General features: G+C 37.9%; 1 protein-coding gene across 5 annotated transcripts in view; it reads left to right on the top strand.

Annotated features, from left to right (window-relative positions):
- PJA2 (praja ring finger ubiquitin ligase 2) overlaps positions 1 to 19,329 on the top strand; it is a 32,652-nt gene extending 13,323 nt beyond the window's left edge. For all 5 annotated transcript variants that reach the window (XM_066339199.1, XM_066339197.1, XM_066339198.1 and 2 more), the window contains 7 exons: positions 4,047 to 5,085; positions 9,260 to 9,445; positions 10,875 to 11,066; positions 13,103 to 13,211; positions 17,353 to 17,467; positions 17,763 to 17,878; positions 19,160 to 19,329. In XM_066339199.1, the coding sequence (XP_066195296.1) occupies positions 4,047 to 5,085; positions 9,260 to 9,445; positions 10,875 to 11,066; positions 13,103 to 13,211; positions 17,353 to 17,467; positions 17,763 to 17,878; positions 19,160 to 19,240 (1,838 nt within the window). In that variant the 3' untranslated portion in view covers positions 19,241 to 19,329. The remainder of the gene's footprint in view (positions 1 to 4,046; positions 5,086 to 9,259; positions 9,446 to 10,874; positions 11,067 to 13,102; positions 13,212 to 17,352; positions 17,468 to 17,762; positions 17,879 to 19,159) is intronic.
- Positions 19,330 to 19,621: the final 292 nt, after the last annotated feature.

Here is a 19,621-nt window from a genome sequence, read left to right as displayed (position 1 = left end):
AACTACTCTTATATTTGTTTTTACCAGTTAGATCACTTCTTTTTCTTGTTTAATGAATATTGGATGAATATTTACCAAAATGCCTTTTGTGACATTAGCATCTGAATAATAATTTAATAGAGGAATGCAGAATGACTTCTTGGATTAGAAATATGATCCCATTTCTTTGCCTGAGGTTTTCCGCTTTAAAAACCCCATGTGATACAGCCTTAGATCTTCCAAAACACTTGGGGGGAAAGGACTAGGGGGTGCAGCTTAACACTGGCTGAATATGAGCCGTAAGTGTGCCCAGGTGGCCAAGGGCACCTGGTCTGTGCCAGCAATAGTGTGGTACCAGGGCAGTGACCATCCCGGGTGCTGAGGCTTACACCTCAAGGCTGTGTCCAGTTCTGGGCCCCTCAATTGAAGGAAAGACATTGAGGGGCTGGAACATGTCCAGAGAAGGGTAGCAAGGCTGGGAAGGGTCTGGAGCACAAGTCAGATAAAGAGCAAATGAGGGAGCTGGGGATGTTCAGCCTGGAGAAAAGGAGGCTCAGAGAGGCTTCCTGCTCTTGTACTATGGCCTGACCCAGGAGGCTGGAGTGAGGTGGTGTGGTTCTTTCTGCCCAATAACAAGTGATGGAACAAGAGAAAATGGTCACAGATTGCACCAGGGGAGGTTTTGCTGTTTGGAAAAACACCTTCAGCGGAGGAGTTGCCAATCATTTGAAGAGGCTGCCCGGGAAAGTGGCAGAGTTGCCAGGTCCTGGATGTTGCAGCAGCCTTCTTGTTAGAGGGTAGAAATGAGCCCAGACACAGACTGCGTGTTTATCACAGTGTGAAAAGGGTCCTGGTTTATTCCTCTATACAGCTCAGCCACCCTCACTCCAGCCATTCACTGACTGTGGCTGCAGCAAACTCCTTCTGTAGGAGTTTTCCCTTGCAGCCTCTGACTGCTGGTAACTGTCACTGCATGTTTTGGTTTGCAGACTCTGAATGCAGGCTTTTTTTTACCTAGCTAGACTAGGATTGCAGGTTCCAACAGGCTCTAGCTGCAGACCCACACTGACCCCACAGCAGTGAGTTTCTCTTCCCAGGATCCTTCTTCATGATTCTCTTGTTCCGTCTTCCTTAAGGTTCCTCTTCGTTCATGATCCTCTCCTCACTCGCTAACCCACTCCCTATTATCACACTTACCTTTACTGGATATAGCTGTCACTCATCAGGGGTGAGGCTGTATTGGGTAACTAACACATCTGTTGCTTATCAGGGGCAAGGCCACCTGTATTCCCTTCTCCTGCACCTGGAGGTCCTTAAAAGGTGTGTGTACTTAGTCTATGGTGGACTTGACAGTGTTAGATTTATGGTTGTGCTTGATACTTCAGTGGAGTTTTCCCACATAACTAATTCTATGGCTCTGCAATGTAGGTTTTTTTTTTTTCTTCTTCCATTACAGACTATTCTGAAACTGTTTTCTTATTCTAATTTTTTTTTTCTTTTTAAATTATAATGGCATAGTGCGGTTTTAGCTTTGTATTCAATCATTTTTGTGTTCTGTTGTGTGATGTAGATCATCTTGGGGTGGTTTTAATCTTTTGAAGTGTATTTATTGTTGTCCATGCTCCATACATTTTCTGTACTTTCATCTAGGTAAAGGTCTATTTCCTGTAAGGCAGCGTTGACATTTATAGAGATCTTCTTACTGTCTCTATATAATGCTACCACATTTTTTGTTTCAGTTACTCATATTTTATGGGTCATTAGATATATGCAGTTTAAGGATGTTTTTTTCTCCCTGTTCTTAATACAGTTGCTTTGTATATTAATTAGTCTAATAACAAAAATGCCTTTCCTTTACATTTGTTTGTGTGTGTTTTACAACTCTTCAAATTTATCTTACAGAACCATTTTGGATTGATTTACTTTCTTTGTCTGCACTAGGCTACATTTTTCCCCAGCTGGTATTATATTTGGGTGGATGGATACTAGCTAAAATGCTGCATATTTTCTGAGTTAGAAGGAACTCACAAGTGTTGTTGATTGAAACCCCTGCCCTGCATATGACATTCCCAAGAGTCACTCCATGTGCCCAGGACTATTGTCCAAACACTTCTTGAACTTGGTCAGGCTCGTGCTAAGACCACTGCCCTGAGGAGGCTGTTCCAGTGGCCAACCACCTTCTGGGCCACGAATCTTTACTTGGTATCCCACCTAAAACTCCACTGACACAACTTGAGCCATTCCTTTGGGTCCTGTCACTGGCCACCACAGAGAAATCAGTGTCTGCCCCTTATCTTCCTCTCTGGTGATGTTGAAGAGCCCAGAGATCTTCCGTCAGTCTTCTCTTCTCCAAGATGAACAGACCAAGTCACCTCAGCCACTTCCTGTGTGGCTTCCCTCTGTTGGTTCTTCACCATCTTCATGGCCCTCCTTTAGACACTAGTATCTTTATATCTTACGTGGTGGTACCCAAAACTGCCCCCAGCATTCGAGGTGAGGCTACTCCAGCCCAGACCATCCAAACTCTGGAGTGTTCCGGTGGAACGGTCCCCTCCCTTGCCCAGCTGGCAATGCTGGGCCTGATTCCCACAGGACAAGATTGACCCTCCTGGCTGCTGCCAGGGCACTGCTTATACATGTTGAACTTGCCATTGACTAGGAACCCCAGTGCTACTCTCCAGAATCCTGATTTAGTGTCATCAGCAAACTTACTTATTGTACTTTGCAGTCCTGTGTCTTAAGTTGTTTATGAAGATTTGAAGAGCACAAGTGGAAGGATGGAGCCCTGTGGAGTCCCTCTAGCAATGGGTCACCAGTGTAATTTCACTCCATTCCCTTTCTGCCTGACTTATGAGCCAGTTACTCACTCATCACATGATGTGTTTATGCAGCTGTGTGCTGGGTGTTTTGTCCAGAAGGATCCTATGCAAGGCAGTATCAAATGCTTTGCTAAATTCCGTAAAGACTGCATGAAGTGATTCCCTTGATCCAATAGGTGGGATACATTGTCATAAAAGGAAATTAGGTATGACAACCAGGAGTTTCGTCTTGTAAAGTTATGATGGCTGTGACCAAATGCTGCATTTCCTTCAGGTTTTTCACTACACCAGAACAGTTATCTCTCTAATTTTGTCAGTCACTGAAGTGGACTGACAGGCCTGCCTTTCCAGGGTCATCCATGCCCTCCTTGAAAACTAGGACAGCATTAGTCAGTGTCCAGTCATCTGGGACTTCTACGGATTCCCAGAATTATTCAAAAGTCATTGAGAGGGGCTGAGGGGCATACCTCTCATAAGATTTCAGTGCCAGAAATTTACCAGCTTAGTAATGGAGCCTCATCTAATGATTTAAATGAGATTTTTGACAAAATAGTCTGGACTGTTGCCTTGGGTAGGAGTTTAAAAATTACTTGAACAAAGGATTGATTTTGTAGTAGCAGTAGTATACATGTTTTACCTTCTTTAAGTCTTCCTGCTAGATTTGATCTTTATTGTCCCTTTATGCAAGAGGTGTTCAAGTGTAATATAACTAAAAGGCATTTGTGATGAAGCAACTATTAACTGTAATACCACATTCAACCTTGCTATTTTCTTCTTATGAAGAGTTTCACTCAAAGGTGCAGGTACAAGGTACAGTTCTTTTAGTATGTAATTTATAGTAGCAGTAAGTGGCTTTATCTGAGTGTGGTGGAAGGCAAAATTTAGCTAAGTAATGAATGGATAGTCCAGTATGGAGGGAAATGTTCTTTCAGTTTTTCTGTTACCTTAAAATTTCCTTTTATATAAATGATGTAAAAATTCTGCTTGTGTGTGTGTTCCTTTTATTCTTTTCCCCCCTATCACATCTGTAGCTGGAATTGTACAATTTAATAAGCCTATTTCTATAGGCTTAGTTTGTCTAAATGAGAAACTAAACACATTGTTGAAGAATGACTGCATCTCTGATAAATGTTTCTATCACTTTGCACTGTAGTCCTAGTAAATTATCCCTTTTTTTTAAATAAGCTGTTGTTGTAGACAAGAATATTTCTGTTAGAATGCACTGGAATAATCAAAACTTTCTTACAGCTTTCTCTGAAGATTCCAGTCCATTGGTTGAAGTTTCTGCTGATTTATTAGATGAGCCTTTGTCAAAGGATACTGGCACTAGAGAACCTGTTTGCCAAAGTGCCTCAATCCAAACTTCTGAAGTGACCAGATCACCATTTTCTGTATTCTCTTACGGCCTAGAAGGCAACCAAATCTCACAAGACTTGATGAATCTTTATGAAAAATCTGCAGACCTTGCAGAATACACATCTGGAGGGCATAATGATTTGAACGGTGAAAATGGAATTGCTTTTGTAAGCATTGACTCCTATGAGCCAGATAGCAGTGACGGAGAGGAGGAGGATGCTCTAGACACATATTCTTGGATAAGAGAAGCAGCAGGTCTAATTCAGGGCAGACTAGATAACATACTTTCTCCGTGTGAAAAAGAGGTGGAGTCTCTTAATGACTTACAGTCCCAACTGTTTGCTTTCAACCACAACATTTATAGAGAAAGTTATGAAGAAGCAGGACCAATGCCTTTGGCATGTCCAAACATTGGGACACTTAAATCTGCTGAAAATGAAGCCATACTGAAAATTAGCCTGAATGATGATAGTTCTGAAGCACAGCAGACAAAACATATGGTGGATGTTGGAATTGGGACCCCCATAGAGATTGCTGATGTACTAAATATCAGTGATGGAGAAACTGACCAAGAAAATTCTTCTGAGCTAGTAGTCCGACCTAAAATTAGAAAACAAAATACTGCAAAACAACTGGAGAGAGAAGGTCATCTCTCTAGTGATGATGAAAAGGAAGGTGATTCCTGGAGGAGAATTGGAATTGCTGATGTCCAGCAATGCCATCCTGAATGTCCCTTGAGAGATGGCAAAAACGACATCAGTTCTGGTGTGTTCTTTCTCTCAAGAATGCACAGTCATCAAAAGAACATGGAAACAGACTTAAGAAGAAATGCAGTAGCTCGAGAACAAAACAATGTTCTAAGTGACAGTGCTTTTTGGAATGAGTTCGAAGACCACACACATTACCTAATGTCCCACAAAGATGAAAACAGGTAAAATTTTGTTTTTATATCTGTTTCAATATTGAATCTTTTGTGTAAATAGTGTGCAAAACTGAACAATATGTTAGCAAATTATACATAAAAACTTGAGGCATTTCAGAGTGTGATCAGATAACAAGATGCTAACTTTTCCTTTCACTTATCCTTCACTCTTCTGGTAATGTCTAAAGCCTTTCCTTATGTCTGCAGTCAGATCACTTATCACTGAGGAATATTGCTTGTTTATTTTTATTTCATTTTTACTGAGCAGCTGGAGAGTAAAGACTGGAAGCCTTGTTCAGCTTTGAAAGTTTTCTTCTAGGCTGACTCTTCAGAATTTGTTTTTTTACCAAATCTCAATATTCTGCATGGCAGCATACTTATGTTCTTGTTGCCAGCCTTTTGGAAGAAATTTTTCTTCCTTGTAATTGAAGAATAACTTGATAGAGTTGCTTATAATCCACTTTTAATGGAAATTCTTCAGAATACTAGGGCTTTCCAAAGTAGCTATTAATTAATACAGTTTTAGATTTAAAAATTAAATATGAGAAGCAGTATTCAGGTTACTCCTGCTTTGAGCTCTTCACCCAAAAGACAAAGTAATATGGATAAATTTACTTATGTTGATTAGCTTCATAAAATGCTAGTTTAGAACTTTTTACTATTAATTGGAATTATATAACTGAACTATTTGAGGGTAAAAACATTTCTAACTTTATGATTGCTTATGGAAGATGTAGTAGTTTGTGGTGGCATTTTCCCCTATTTCTCTTGTGGTTTTCTTTCATCTTGTTGATTCTGTTCCTACAGAATTCTTTACAAGACTTGTATTCTGGGTGTTGGTGTAGCTCCCTTGTGCATGTGCTTGCCGTCTATAAGCTAACCTGCCTAGTAGATTGTGTTTCTTGTGTTTTTGTAGAGACGAAAACACAGAAATTAATTAGCATAAAATCTTGTCCTTAAAATGTTGCATCTATGGGAGAACAAAACGCATTTTAAAATGGGGTAGTAGTCTTAAGGGCTTCTTCAAGGTGTAGGTATAGGGTCTCACTCTTGTGGGGGGATAAGGCCCTGTACCAGCACAGTTAGGGGCTGAGCCACTGGAGAGCATCTCTGATGGGTAGGACCTTGGAGTGCTGGTGGTGACAGGCTGACCATGAGCTGGTCATGTGTGCCCTGGGGGCCAGGAGAGACAGTGGGATCTTGGGATACATTGTGAAGAGTGTGGCCAGCAGGTCAGGGAGGTGATCCTGCCCCTCTTCTTGTCTTAGCAAGGCACGTTTGGAGTATTGTGTTCATTTTTGGTTTCCACAGTTGGAAGAAAGATAAGGAGCTACTGAAGAAGATCCAGTGGAGGCCACAAAGTTGATGAGGGATCTGGGGCATCTCTCTTATGAGGAAAGTGGGAGCTGGGCCTGTTTAGTTTGGAGAAGAGAGGACTGTGAGGGGAATCTACTAATGCATATAAAATCTCCAAGGTGGGTGCCAGGAGGATGGTGCCAGACTCCCTTCAGTGGTGCTCAGTGACAGAACAAGGAGCAATGGCCATAAACTAAAACACAACAAGTTCTACCACAACAAGAACTTTAGGTTGAGGCTGGCAGAGCTCTGGAACAGGTAGCCCAGAGAGGTCGTAGAGTCTCCTTCTCTGAGGATAATTCCAGACCCACCTGGGACCATTCTAGTGTCAACTGCTTCAGATTGGACTGCATGATGGCAGAAGGGTAGGACTGGATGATCTTCAAAGGTCCCTTTCCAACCCTGACAATTCTGTGATTTTTAATAAAGGTACTTGCAAATGAATCCTTCACTTCCTTTTAAAAATTTTTTCTTAGTGCGTAGTCTTTTCCATTTTTTGAATGCTACTGCTAGAAGATTAAAATGCCATGAAGCAAGTGTAATCTATTATACAGTTATAGCATTGGGTTCCATGATGCATAATGATGGGTTATTGTAGCATGACAAAAATAAACTTGGAATTATTACTTGGAATGTTCTTGATGTTGACAGTAAGTGAACCAGTAAACAGGAATCATGTTTTTTTTAGCTTAGAATCCCCATAATTTAAGTTCTAAAACCTGAAAATACTTATGTTTATGAAATAAATTGTCAATGATTGGTCTGTACAAAGAAGTAATATGTTCAATCGTGAAAAGTGATGTTTTATGTGTAAAGGCTTAAACCATATTTTATGTTCCTGCAGAACTGCATAAAAAGTGGATTTGACATGCATGTCAGACTACATCCTTCAGTTCAGTTTTAGCTTATTCCTGTCCCAGGGAGAAATTCACCTTTTGCTTGCTGCAGTGTGGGCCTCCATCTCACATATTTGCTTCCAGGAGGTGCACAGCTATTGTGGTGTTAACGTGTGGAAGCTGGTGAATGAGAAAGTCTTGCATGTTTGTTAGAACCATGTGTGTTCTAAGTTGGAAGGGTGGGGGAAGGTCCAGGGACAGGAGTGGAGGGAGGAGGATCATATCCGTTAGTTCTGTCCATTTAATTTTGGATTGTATGGCAGGTGCAGGTTAGCAGGGAGTTCAGCCAGGGAAAGGGACTATGATCAGCTAGTCCACATGCAGATGCAAAGTGACAATTCTGTAATTCTCTAACCATTAAGTAATGTTCTGCACCTGTGCAGAATTGAGCACAGTTAAATCTTTAGTTCTGAAATATTTAATTTTGTTTTAGTGACATTAGGTATATCCTTTTCTACTTTGAACTGGTGTTTGTATATAAGCCTTAAGGAGAACAAATTTTACTGAAACCAAAGGAGGGGTATTTTAAAGTGTGTTGGAAGTCATTCTTGGATAGTAAAATAGATACAACTGAAACAAGAGATCTGTTTATTTCAGCTAGTCTTGGAGTCTGTAAGATTTATATTTTAAATTGTAAAATATATATTTAAAAACTTGATCAAATAACATTTCAAACCAAACTCCTAACCCAAAACCAAAGAACCAAACAGAAAAAAAAGGTTAAAAAAAAATCAATATTCAGCTTTAGATGGTGTAATAGGAGATGCATTGGTCTACATACCAGATTTTCATAATAGATATGATTTCTATTTTAAAGTAATTAATTAAAATAGCCCCAAATTAATGAATATTCTCATTTCTAGCACTTTTTTTTAGCCATCAAAATTGTGATAGAAAAATTTATTCCTGCCTCAAATTAAAATGTTTATATGTAATCTGCATCTCGAATTTACTTATTCTTGTAAAACTTGCAGTGTACACTGCAGTTTTTTGGAAGCACTTAAATTCATTAAATTGAAAGTTCTATTGGCATGTGTTTGTAATATTCGATAAAGGGAGGAAATTAGTGAGTTTGTAGGTGGGGGAGGTAACATTACACTTATACTGGGTTTAGCAGATTAGAAACTATGCTGTGGGTGTTGTGGATTGCTTTATAAAATGACGTCTAGTAAGCATGTTGGCTGTTTGCATGTATGTTTTCTATAACTTTTCGAAGTGACTTAGCTAGTTGACTATATTTTGAATTCTGGTAATTGTCACTGTAGTGAGTGAATCTTCTAAGTGCCATTACCAATGGTAGCAGTAGTTCATGCTTCCTAAGATTGTGCTAGCACTACTATTTTGCTTAAGCTGCCCAAAGCTTATTTACTCCCCTTTTCTATGTGGTGACTGAGCAAATTGTCTTTTCAAAACCTCCTGCTATTCATCTTGTTTGGGCTAGTGAATCAAATAGTTTGCAGTAAGTCATCCGTTATAGCTTAATATGTTTAAAAAGGTCATTCTATATGGCTTATATGTCCTGAGAGTTTTTACTTTAAATTCGTTTGGTGGAGAGGTAAGGCCGACATCAATTATTTGTTAATCAAGCAGTGCCACTGCTGCTGTTTTTATAATCTGGGAGAAAGATATATATATATATATATATAGAGTCTGGTTTCTGTTCTTGAGTTGTTCTCTGTACACTACATGTGTAGCAAGGGAAGAACAAAAACTTTATTGCAAAGTAGGATAGGTAGAATTTTTGAATTCTTTCTTACAAACTGAGGGGTTTTTTTAATCGACTCTGTACACTTGATTTGTAATGCATCTATAGATAGAAAATATATTACCTATATTGAGACCAATATTGATGGAAAAGTAGGAAATTGTTTGTTTTCTTTCCCCTAAAGCAGTGTTAGAATTCATACTTTATTACCTTGTTTAAATTGCAGCTCAGAGTGCAGTGATGGAGAATGGTCTACGTCTGTGCCTTCCTATTTTACTGCTGTGGAAAAAGAGCGGTCCTCAAGTGATGAAAGCTGGGAGACTGTCTCATGCAGGGAGGAGCGTGACCCTGATGTGCAGAAGAGCAGCAGTGGTGTGAAAGAGGAGAGCGTGGACTTCTGTTTCCAAGAAGAGTGCGCCTTTATTTTATTAGTTAACCTCCTGTAGCTTCTGGCCTTGCCAGTAGTAGGGTATTCACATAGCACTACACAGAATAACATCTAAAAGCAGTTACCATGCTAGCAGCAATCATTTGCCTACATCACAATAATCTGAGTAGTTGTATGTATTTCAAATCAGGGAAAATATGGCATTTCATGCAAGCAATTCTGTGTAATGAAAAATACAGAAGCAATGAGTGTGCATTGACATATAGTATCAATATGGTTAATAGAGTTAATATATTGACTTTTAGAAGCCAGTTAGGCAAGTTAATTGTTAAGATATACGTGTATCTTATATACATGTAAGATAAACATTTTTTGATACTGCTTAGGACTCCTTGAAAAGAACTTCTTTATCTCTGCTTTATTACTTCTCCTATTCCACTGCTGTTGCTTATTTTCTGCAGCCGTATTAGTGATTAAAGTAAACTTGAATTACTTATTTGCTCTAGTAACTTTAAACTTACTTTATTTTCCCAGTCATTCATTACTTTATAAACTGCAGCTACCTTTGCTATAAGGCAAAATCTGTAGCTATATATTGCTGAAAAAGAATATCTTGGCTTTTCTCTAAGCCTCTAATACTGACTCTAGTTTGGATCTTTACAAAGCAAAGGCCACACCTAAGTGTTCTTTCAGCTTCTTCTGCTCTTAGGTGCACAGTACCTGTTGCCAAGCAGTCCAGTTTGTTGTTAATGCTTTTTTAACAACAATTCTCTACATTCTTGGGTATTGGAGAACTAGTGTGACTTTATGAAAACTTTGACGACTCATCCCTTTCAGAACAACAATAATGGAGCTGTGTGCTTTTTAACTTTCTTTTATCTAAACAGTGTGAAAATGTAAGCATCTTTAACATAATTGCTATTTATTTTCCCTTTTATAAGGAAAGTGGGCCTCAGTGCCCCATGTCTCTGTGCATCCAGGCGACTTGTGCTCCTCTAGAATATCCAGGAATGGGAGGAGTCTTTCTCTTACAAGCTCTTTGCACGTTCAGGCCTAGCTTTACATTGGAGGCTACTCTCGGGTGTCAAGACAATCTTTCTCCTTAATGCCTTTAGGAAGCTGTAGATAAATAAGAAAATGTTTAGTACCAAATTCAGTACCAAATTTATTAACCATGGCAGAGATGCCAGCTTACTACTACACTACTGCTAGCTTTGAGCCTGAGACAAAACTTTGCTACAGAATCATGGGTGATACTAAATTCTGAGTCTGGAGCTGATACCACTGAGAATTTCTTAAATTTTTATTGCAAATGCTAAATTTCTAATGTGTGACTCTCAGTCTAGGAAACATGCCTGTTTAGCCTTTGTGTTATGTTTGGCTTCTGTTGTTTATGTGTGTTTGTAAATTCTCCTAGCTTTTTAATTTTAGCTTTTCATTTATTTGTATAAAGGGAGCAGACATTATTGGAGGAAGGTGAAATTCCTTGGTTACAGTACCGAGAACAAGTAGAGGAGGAAAGTAGCAGTGATGAGGAAAATGATCCAGTTAGTGATTTTGTGCATCTTGGTTTCTTCGTGTTGGATGGAAATAACAACCTCGAGGATGACTCCAGTGTGAGTGAAGACCTGGATGTGGAGTGGAGGTACGCATTTGATAGTCATCTGCTTTAATTTCAGAGGTTTTGTAGTTACTGTTTTGTTTTCTATGTAAGATATCAAAAGTACTCATCAGTATGCAGTTGCTTCAAGGACTGATAATCTCAGTTTTAAATTTTAAGATATTTCAAGTGCAATGTATCTTCTAATGAGAGAAAAGGGAGCAGGTTTTCTAAATCAGGCTGTGATTTGAGAAATTTTGGTTCCCTAAATAGGCAAGGCATAGGTACATTTTAAAATTAAATTTTCTTGTGGAAGTGTAACAAAAATAAGGCAAGATAAATGTAATCAGCATTCAAGTCAGTCCTATTTTATAATTGGTCTTTTTCTCCTTTGAAACTGGTGTAAGTTAGTCACTATAAATCTATTTTATTTTTCTTTGAAATGCCATGCACTTACCTAATATTATCATAATTTTGAATGCTTCACTCAATTTTCTGTCACTAGATTACTGAAGGATATTGCAATCAATTTATTATAAAAATGCTGCAAATACCAGGAATAAAGTGAGGGGAGCCACATTCAAAATACTATAATGTATAATAGCATAATGTGTTTGTTTTAGAATGTGATAGACAAAAGACTTTCCGGTAATAGACATAACACTTGCTCTCTTCTGCTTATTAAAATATAAACTTGAGTGCAGACATACCAACACTGTTGTTTTCTCCTTGCAAAGTTACATTGTGAAAAACAGAAGGGACTAATGCATGAGAGTCCAAACTAGAAGTAAGGCATGTGTTCTTACACTGTCAGGCAGTAAGATAGCAATGGAATTGTGTGATAGGGACAGCTGTGTTTTAAGTGTTGGAGGTTAGCCTTGGTAAGCTTCCTAGTTACTAAAAACAGGAACAAAGATGTTGGTCTTTTAAGTTTTGTCTGCTGAGCTTATGCAGACCTTTCACTTGTGTCTGTTTTAAGATTTGATTTTTAAATTTCTAAAACAGAACTCAGTGGAGTTGCCAAGCCATGAAATGTGACACATGATGGAATCAAGATATGATTGTTAGTTGTTTTACAACCTTAATAGCATATATATGAAACACATTAGCTGAACTTATGCCCTTTCACAGTAAAAACTCCCATCAGGATGTTCTGAAGTATATACCGTAGAAGTGTAATACCACTGTGCTGGGACCAGGGGTAGGCAGATGCAGAACTGCCTCTGAGAGGCTGGGGCTGCCCCATGTGGGACGCAGGTGATTCCAGCTAGTGCCAGTGGACCCACCGCAGGGACCTCTGGGAAAGTACTAAAAAAGGATAAAAAGTGCTGAACAACAAGCAATGTATGAAAGAGATATGAGGATGATGTGAGAGAAGCAAGACACCAAGGTAAGAAAAGAAGGGAGAGGAAGTGCTCTAGGTGCTGGAGGAGACCATGGTGATACAGGTAGGGATTTGCTGAAGGAACTGTGTCTGGGAAGAAGCCATGCTGGAGTTGGTGAAGGACCGCAGCTTGTGGGGAAAAAACCCATGCAGGAGCAGGGAAACTGCAAGAAGAAGAAGTAATTGCAGAGAGCAACTTCCCATGGACAGACCACAACCCCTGTTGCTTTCCCTCTGCCCTGCTTGGAATAGTGGAACTTAGAGGACTCAAGAATGAAGGAGTGAAGTTGAGCTTGAAAATAACGGGAGGACTAAGAGAAAGGTGTTTTAGTTTTTGTCTTTGTTTCTCATCATTCAAATCCATTTTAATTGGCAATAAATTAATAGAACCATAAAGCAACCTAACTTGAAAGGAACCTCAAAAGATACCTGGTTCAACCTTCCAATTAAACTAAGGTTTTTCCTGCACTGAGTCTGTTTCGCTTGTGGTGATGATTCATGACTCATGGCCTTTTTTCTTGACCCATGAGCCTTTAATCTTATTTACTTGTCCAGTTGAGGCAGGGGAGGTTGAGATCACCTGGCTGGGTATCTGACTGTTATTAACAGGTGATGTGTAATAATTTGATATATCCAGACTTTGTGTTTTAGCTATTTGCTTTGAAAATAAGACCATTTCCTAACCCATGTTTTTCAGACTACTTGATGAGTTTGGTGACGGCCTAGGACTTGCTCAAGCCATTCCTTACATGGAACCTCAATTTCTCACATTTATGGCACTGGAGGGACACTTAGAAGCTGTGGAGGTATTAAAATATTTTTGTTGGTCTTAAATCAATGATGTTGTGACACAAGTGTTTATAGTTGAATCTTTTTCAACTTAATCTGAAAATCAGGAGAGTAAGGGAAAAAATTCTTTCCTGTGCTAGCTTGAACTTTCAGGTCTGCAAACATGAAAATACATCTTGGAAGTTCTTTTAAAGGACATTCTGCAAGAAGTCATTGATCAGTACCTATTCCTTTTAGTATATGCATTTATTTTCTCATAAGGCGAAGAAAGTTACTGGTTTCTGCCAGTATGTACATATGCCATTTAATTCTAAAGAATTTTGCTAAATTCTATACATAACAAAGGAAAGCTTGTACTTGAATCTCTGCCTGTGAGTTGTCCCAGCCTTTTTTTTTTTTTTTTTTTTTTTTTGCAAGAGTACATTTGGATTTCTCAATTTTTTTTATCAGTAGAGACTTTTCTGTGTTTGACTGTCTTGACTCTATGTATTTCAAATTTAAAATAAAAAAAGTTCTAAAAAGTCCACACAATAACAGACAAAAAAATCCAATCAGGGAAAGAAACCACCTGAACAAGAAGGTGCCTTTTATCTTTACCTTGTTCTATCCCATTTCACCTGTCTAATTTTGGATAGACCAGTGCATATATTATCAAGAACTAGCATGATTATGATCTTTGTCTTTTGTTTGTTATTCAGGTTGGTCAATGTCAGGGTGAATATAGAGCTAGTTGAGATCCAGTTTGATGCAGTGCGACAATTATTGCACCACCAGAAATCTCCCTTGCCAGGGTATTTGTCAAAATAATAGTTAAATTATGTGTAAACGTATAATATGGTGTTGTAACAGCTGAACAGAATGTTTTGTGGGTGACATAAGTATAGGGCAGCAAGGGGCAGTTTGACTGCTAGCACCTACTTTAAAGGGGTGAACAGGGCAGGCTGTATATCATAGTGTGCTTGCAGACAGAATACCAGGGGCACCTTGAAATGCTCTCTGAAGCTGACAGTGGAACAGTCATGAATAATGGAGTTTTTTCCATGGATATGTGCAAAGTCAATGATTTTCTGAATAAGCTTTCCGGATTTTTTTCCAAGGCAGTGGAAGGGCCTTTCCCTTAAGTTGGCAGTCATGCAATTTCCAGGTTTTACATGTCCTCCAAGATGTAGGGGGAGTCATCTTTCATGATCAAGTATTACAGGGCATTCTCCAACTGTGTAGGATCTTGTTAGCGTTACTCATTTAGAGACACTTCATTAATGTGGTGTGTTGATATTCTTATTGTAAAAGCAGTATTTTGAAGCTGTATAGAGAAAATTCTTGTCTCTTTCATAGCTGCTGGTTCTCACTACATCAAACAAACCAGAACCGCAAAAACAGTTGACCTCCTCCTTTGCATCAAAGCAAGAGAATCTGTGTAGTGAGGGAAAACTAATCTTTTTTTTTTTTTTTTTTTTTTTTTTTTTATCTGCACATTAACACGTGAAGAGGAGACAGAGTTTATTATGGCTCTTCAGTTTTTCTTTCATTTTTGTGTAACAACATATGCCTAAGTAGTCTGTCAGACGAAATGTGTGCAGTCCTGTCAGGGTGACCTGTAAAAGTAATCCTGTGTGATTATGTGCATGGCTGGCTGAGGAGGTGCTGTAATTATGTTTGTGTCACCAGGAACAGAGTGTCACTGAACACCATTAGCAAACAGGCAGATGACTACAGAGGTACCTGTGGTACAGGGCACTGTGCGTGTGGAAAAGCTGTTTCTCTTAGGTAGCATTTGTGCTTGAAAGTAGCACGTAAGGGTGTGAAATTATGGTGGGCATAAAAGTCTGGCGTATTTGGAATTAGTCAGCAGAAAGTGATAACTGAGTAATAAAAAGAAGAGTTGTAAGGAATGTGACCACATGGACAACACAGGTCTTGAGTAAGAATTCCAAATATTCCCAACAAATCTCAAGCAGAATATAAAGCATGTATTTTTACAGTATGAAGTAGTTACTAAAATTGTTCAGAAAACATGAGCAAAATAATTTACCATTGCTTTGAAATACTTGAAAGGGATGTGACACAATAAAGCATCCAAAATTCAAGTGTATCTTAATTGGAGTGGAGGGAGTGGGAGAGATCTATCTGAAATAATTGTGGTATTTGGAGGAGAGAAGTAATGAAAATATTAGATATTTGTTTTGAAAAGCTATGTTCTATAAGGGTCTGCATTCCTAAAAATTAATACAATTTGTGTGATTTTAAGTATTTTTTAATTCCATCTGTTATAAAGAAACCATATAGCTGGGAGTGTCTGGATTACTTCATTAGCAGTATAGACCAGGCTGGTTGCCTCTGCTGCATCAGTGACTTTATAAGTATTTCCTGTGCCAGTTCACAGATGTGGGGAGCTCAAACCCATGTAAGCTGTAGCTCTCTTATTTTTACAGAAAGAAGTCCAGCGTTTGTTTTTGGTACAAGGAGAGGTAAGCAGTTACACAAATAATAAGAGGAAGTACAGTTATTTTTAAAGATACAGCTTGTAAAAGTTATAAAACTTTGCTTTGGGTTTGAAAATACGGCTTTCAGCCTCAGAGTCACTGTAAGGCTTTGCCTATGATGTTTCTTTTGTGTACATTTTAGAAGCAAGCAAGCAATACAATGTTTTCTGTTTGATAATACTCATGCTGGATATAAATAGAGAAGTTTGACACATAAGTAATATTACAACCTTCTCTACCCCTGGGATTTTATCTAATTTTTTCACATGTAGTAGTTACTCTGATTAAGAACAGTATTTTTACCTACAGTTTATTCTCAGACTATTGCAGCTGGAGCAAAAACCAAATACAAATACTGTAATCATCTTAATGTTACTAATGTAGTATTGTCTGCTGTACCAGAATTTGATGGGTATTAGCTGTAAAATTGGAGCAATGTATGTGTTTTGTAGGGGGTTCTGGACACTGCACTAGGCATAACACCAGGTTTTCCCTTAAACTGACAGATTTCTAGATGAGAATACATGTGGCAGTAAGAGCTGCAAATATTTCTTAGCTCATGGTGATCCCTCTCTGCCACAAAGGTTTGACTGTAGGTATAAAACTGCTAGTTTAGAACTGTGATAGTGAAGTAGCTTGAGCTACCTTGTCACTGTGATCCAAGTCCAGGCATGTTTTCCAGTTGCAGCTGTAGTAACTTCAGGGGAAGTTTAAGAGGAAAGACTACTGAAGAGGTTTCTGTTTAATTCAGTGTTTCTCTGGTATATTGAGCTTTTTAGTTAAGTGTATTCCCAACATTACAAAAATGTGTACACTTTTTACTAAGAGTTTTGTGGCCAATAGAGTAAATAATTTTCAAGCTTATTAGAAGAGTAAGTAGTTTAACCTAAAGGATGTGACTAATTTACTCAGGGTATGAACTCTTCTGTGTTCTTGGTTCTTGAGTTTCAGTTTGTTTGCTGTTCAAACAAGTAGTACATTTCTCAGAAAACATAACATGGTATTCTGAGTTCTGTAATTTTTATATTTTTTTTCTACTGGATATCCTTTCAGTCTTATATAGTTGAATGTATGATGTTCAGAGCAAATATATGCAGCAAATATGGTGTTGACCTGTAGTCTTAAAGATTTTGTACGGTAAAAAATTTGAGTTCAAAGAAAGTTACTTCAGAGCATTTTATCTGTTTTAAGATTAGAAATATCTACATAGATCTTGGGGTTATTTCTTAATGTTTATATTGTTAGTGTAGGCAAGGTACTTATTATTTTTTGTTTGTGCCTAGTTGAAGCCAGGAAACACATTAGTGAGGCAAATAAAATAAATTTCCAAAAGCAAAATAAAAGGATGGTTTTAGATTGGCCAGCTTTAATTACATTTTCAACTTGCTGCCTTTTCTGTAACTGTATAAAATTAACAAATGTTTATTGTAGATCAGGTTGTGACTCTGTCCTCATACTCTAAGAATGCTTTAAAGGCAAGGCATTACTGTTCTGACCTTCAGTTTCATCTCATTCATTACAAAAAGAAAAATGACATAATGATTAGTTTGACAGACATATCTTCCATTTTAAATAGTAATGCTGCTAGAATTGGATTCCTTTTCTTGCTTGTTTGTTTTGTATGAAATGTTACATATGTGAGTAAGACAACTTGATCTTTGCTTACCCTTTTCAGACTGCTCTGGCACAGTTGGAGTCTCTAACATTTGATGTTGAACAGACTCATCCACCAGCTACAAAAGAAACCATAGATTGTCTGCCACAGATTATCGTCACAGGTGACTACAATGGTACGGAAAAATAATGAAAAAGTAACTTCCACAAAGTTTGTAAGAACAAGTTCAACTTTCTCTAATACTATTGATGAAATATTTAAGTATAATTACTGCATAATGCTGTTTTAAAGTCTTTTGAGTCTGAGTAATTTTGATCCATTTAGAAAACTAATCTTTAATGGAGTTACTGTGACTGTACTTTGTAACCAATGATTTGTTAGTGATACTCTTGATAATATATGTATTTTAATTTGAGCTTAATTTAGATGTAAAACAAGTTATTAATATTTTTTCTTCATCATGGGTTTAGGTCAAGAACAGTGTTGTACGATCTGTTGCAGTGATTATGTGGATGGTGAAATCATAACAAAGCTACCCTGTCGTCATTTGTTTCACAAACCTTGTGTAACTCTTTGGTTACAGAGAGTAAGTACTACAGGATTGGTGGAGGATTTGTGGGGGTTGTTGTGTATTCTGTATATTCTTGGAAGAACAACTTTTAACTCTTTGAAAATGTGGGATGAAATACCAAGAAATAACTGGCTGTCGAACTTATGCATTATAGAATGAAATTCTAGTGCAAGTGAGGAAAGAAATTTAAATTTGTACTTACCTGAAGGGCAATTTCTTAGATAGAGGGAATATTTCTCTAAGGGAAAACATGTCTTAATAAATAATTCTAAATTATTTTAATTTTAATTTAATTTTATTATTTTTAATAATAAAATACATGGGTGAGTTATAACTTGTTTTGGTACAAGAAAAGCTTTCTTTACTCTATTCATACCTTGAAGTAAAGATAATAGAATCATTTTCTCTGAGAAGAACAAAGGGTTTGCTTTGTCTTACCACATTGTCAGGCCTGCTTATGGTGACAGAAGAAGGCTGATATACTTATAGATTAACAAGGCTGGCAGAAGAAATACTGATATACTTGTAGATTAACTTTTAATTACCTTTATTAATTCTACATCGTATTAGATTCTCTTTTCATGATCTATAACCAGTTTCCTTCCAAATGTCTTAAAAAGGCTTGCATCATGTTGAAGCTAGACTAAAACAACCATAATTAATGAACTGGTATGTTTTTTTCAGTTGCACTTGCACTCTCCTTTGTGTGCAGTGTGAGCCTGGACTTGGTAGTTCTCAGTGAGCTTACAGTGTAGCACAACTTCCTCAAGAGTATAAGAGAAAGATTAATTGATTGTACCATGAGGGTACATACAGAACACCTCTACCATGGAGGGTTGATGGGTTTAGTTAATGAGCTTATAATTTTTTATGATAATGTTGATTATCTTATTAATTTTTCTTGGTCTACACATCCTGCCTTTTTTTCTGTTGTCATAGGAAACTGCTATTGCTGAGAACTAGGACAAAGTAATTCCTCTTAGATTTGGGCTGTACCTGACTTATTTTTAATTCTTGCCTGAAAGGAAAAAAAAAAAGTCCCACCTGTAAAATGCTGTGAAGAATTTGGAGAGAACCTGATGCATTTGCTATGTAGCTGGAGTAAAAAAGCAAAGCAAGTATTTCCTCTGAGTTTGTGTTAGCTGTCAGCTCCAGGTAGCTATGCAGTCAAAATTGAGTTTGAAATGGTGCTGTTGTGGAGACCCTAAATACTTTATAAATAATGTCTTTTAGCTTTTCAGTAGGATTGAATGCAAACTGTGCAAATGACCTGGGTTTTTTTTTCTCTTTTTGTAGTCGGGAACATGCCCTGTTTGTCGTCATGTGCTTGCACCTGTACTTCCCGAAGCAGCTGATGACACTGTTTTTTTTATTTGATTGATAATTCAACCTTTTCTGTTAATATTGCTACAGGACCCTCAGACTAGGGTCAGAAATAAAATCTTCTAGCAAAATAAAAATGTAAATTTTGCCTGTTTTAATTATAATGTGAAAATAATTCAGTATAAAATATTAATATATAGATTGGCTTGGATTGGAAGGGGCTCTAAAGATGATCTGTCTCCACACCCCACCTTGCTGTGGGCAGGGACACCTTCCTCTAGACTAGGTCGCTCTAAGTCCCATCCAGCCTAGCCTTGAACACTTCTAGGGCTGCATCCACAGGTTATCTGGGCAACTTGTGCCAGGGCCTCACCACCCTCACAGTAAAGAACTACCTCCTAATATCTAATCCAAACCTACTTTCTTTTAGTTTGA

The sequence above is a fragment of the Sylvia atricapilla genome, chromosome Z, assembly GCF_009819655.1.
Source record: "Sylvia atricapilla isolate bSylAtr1 chromosome Z, bSylAtr1.pri, whole genome shotgun sequence".
Classification (NCBI taxonomy): Eukaryota; Metazoa; Chordata; class Aves; order Passeriformes; family Sylviidae; genus Sylvia; species Sylvia atricapilla.
Note: the sequence above shows the minus strand (reverse complement) of the source record. Positions and strands in the feature narration are given on the sequence as shown.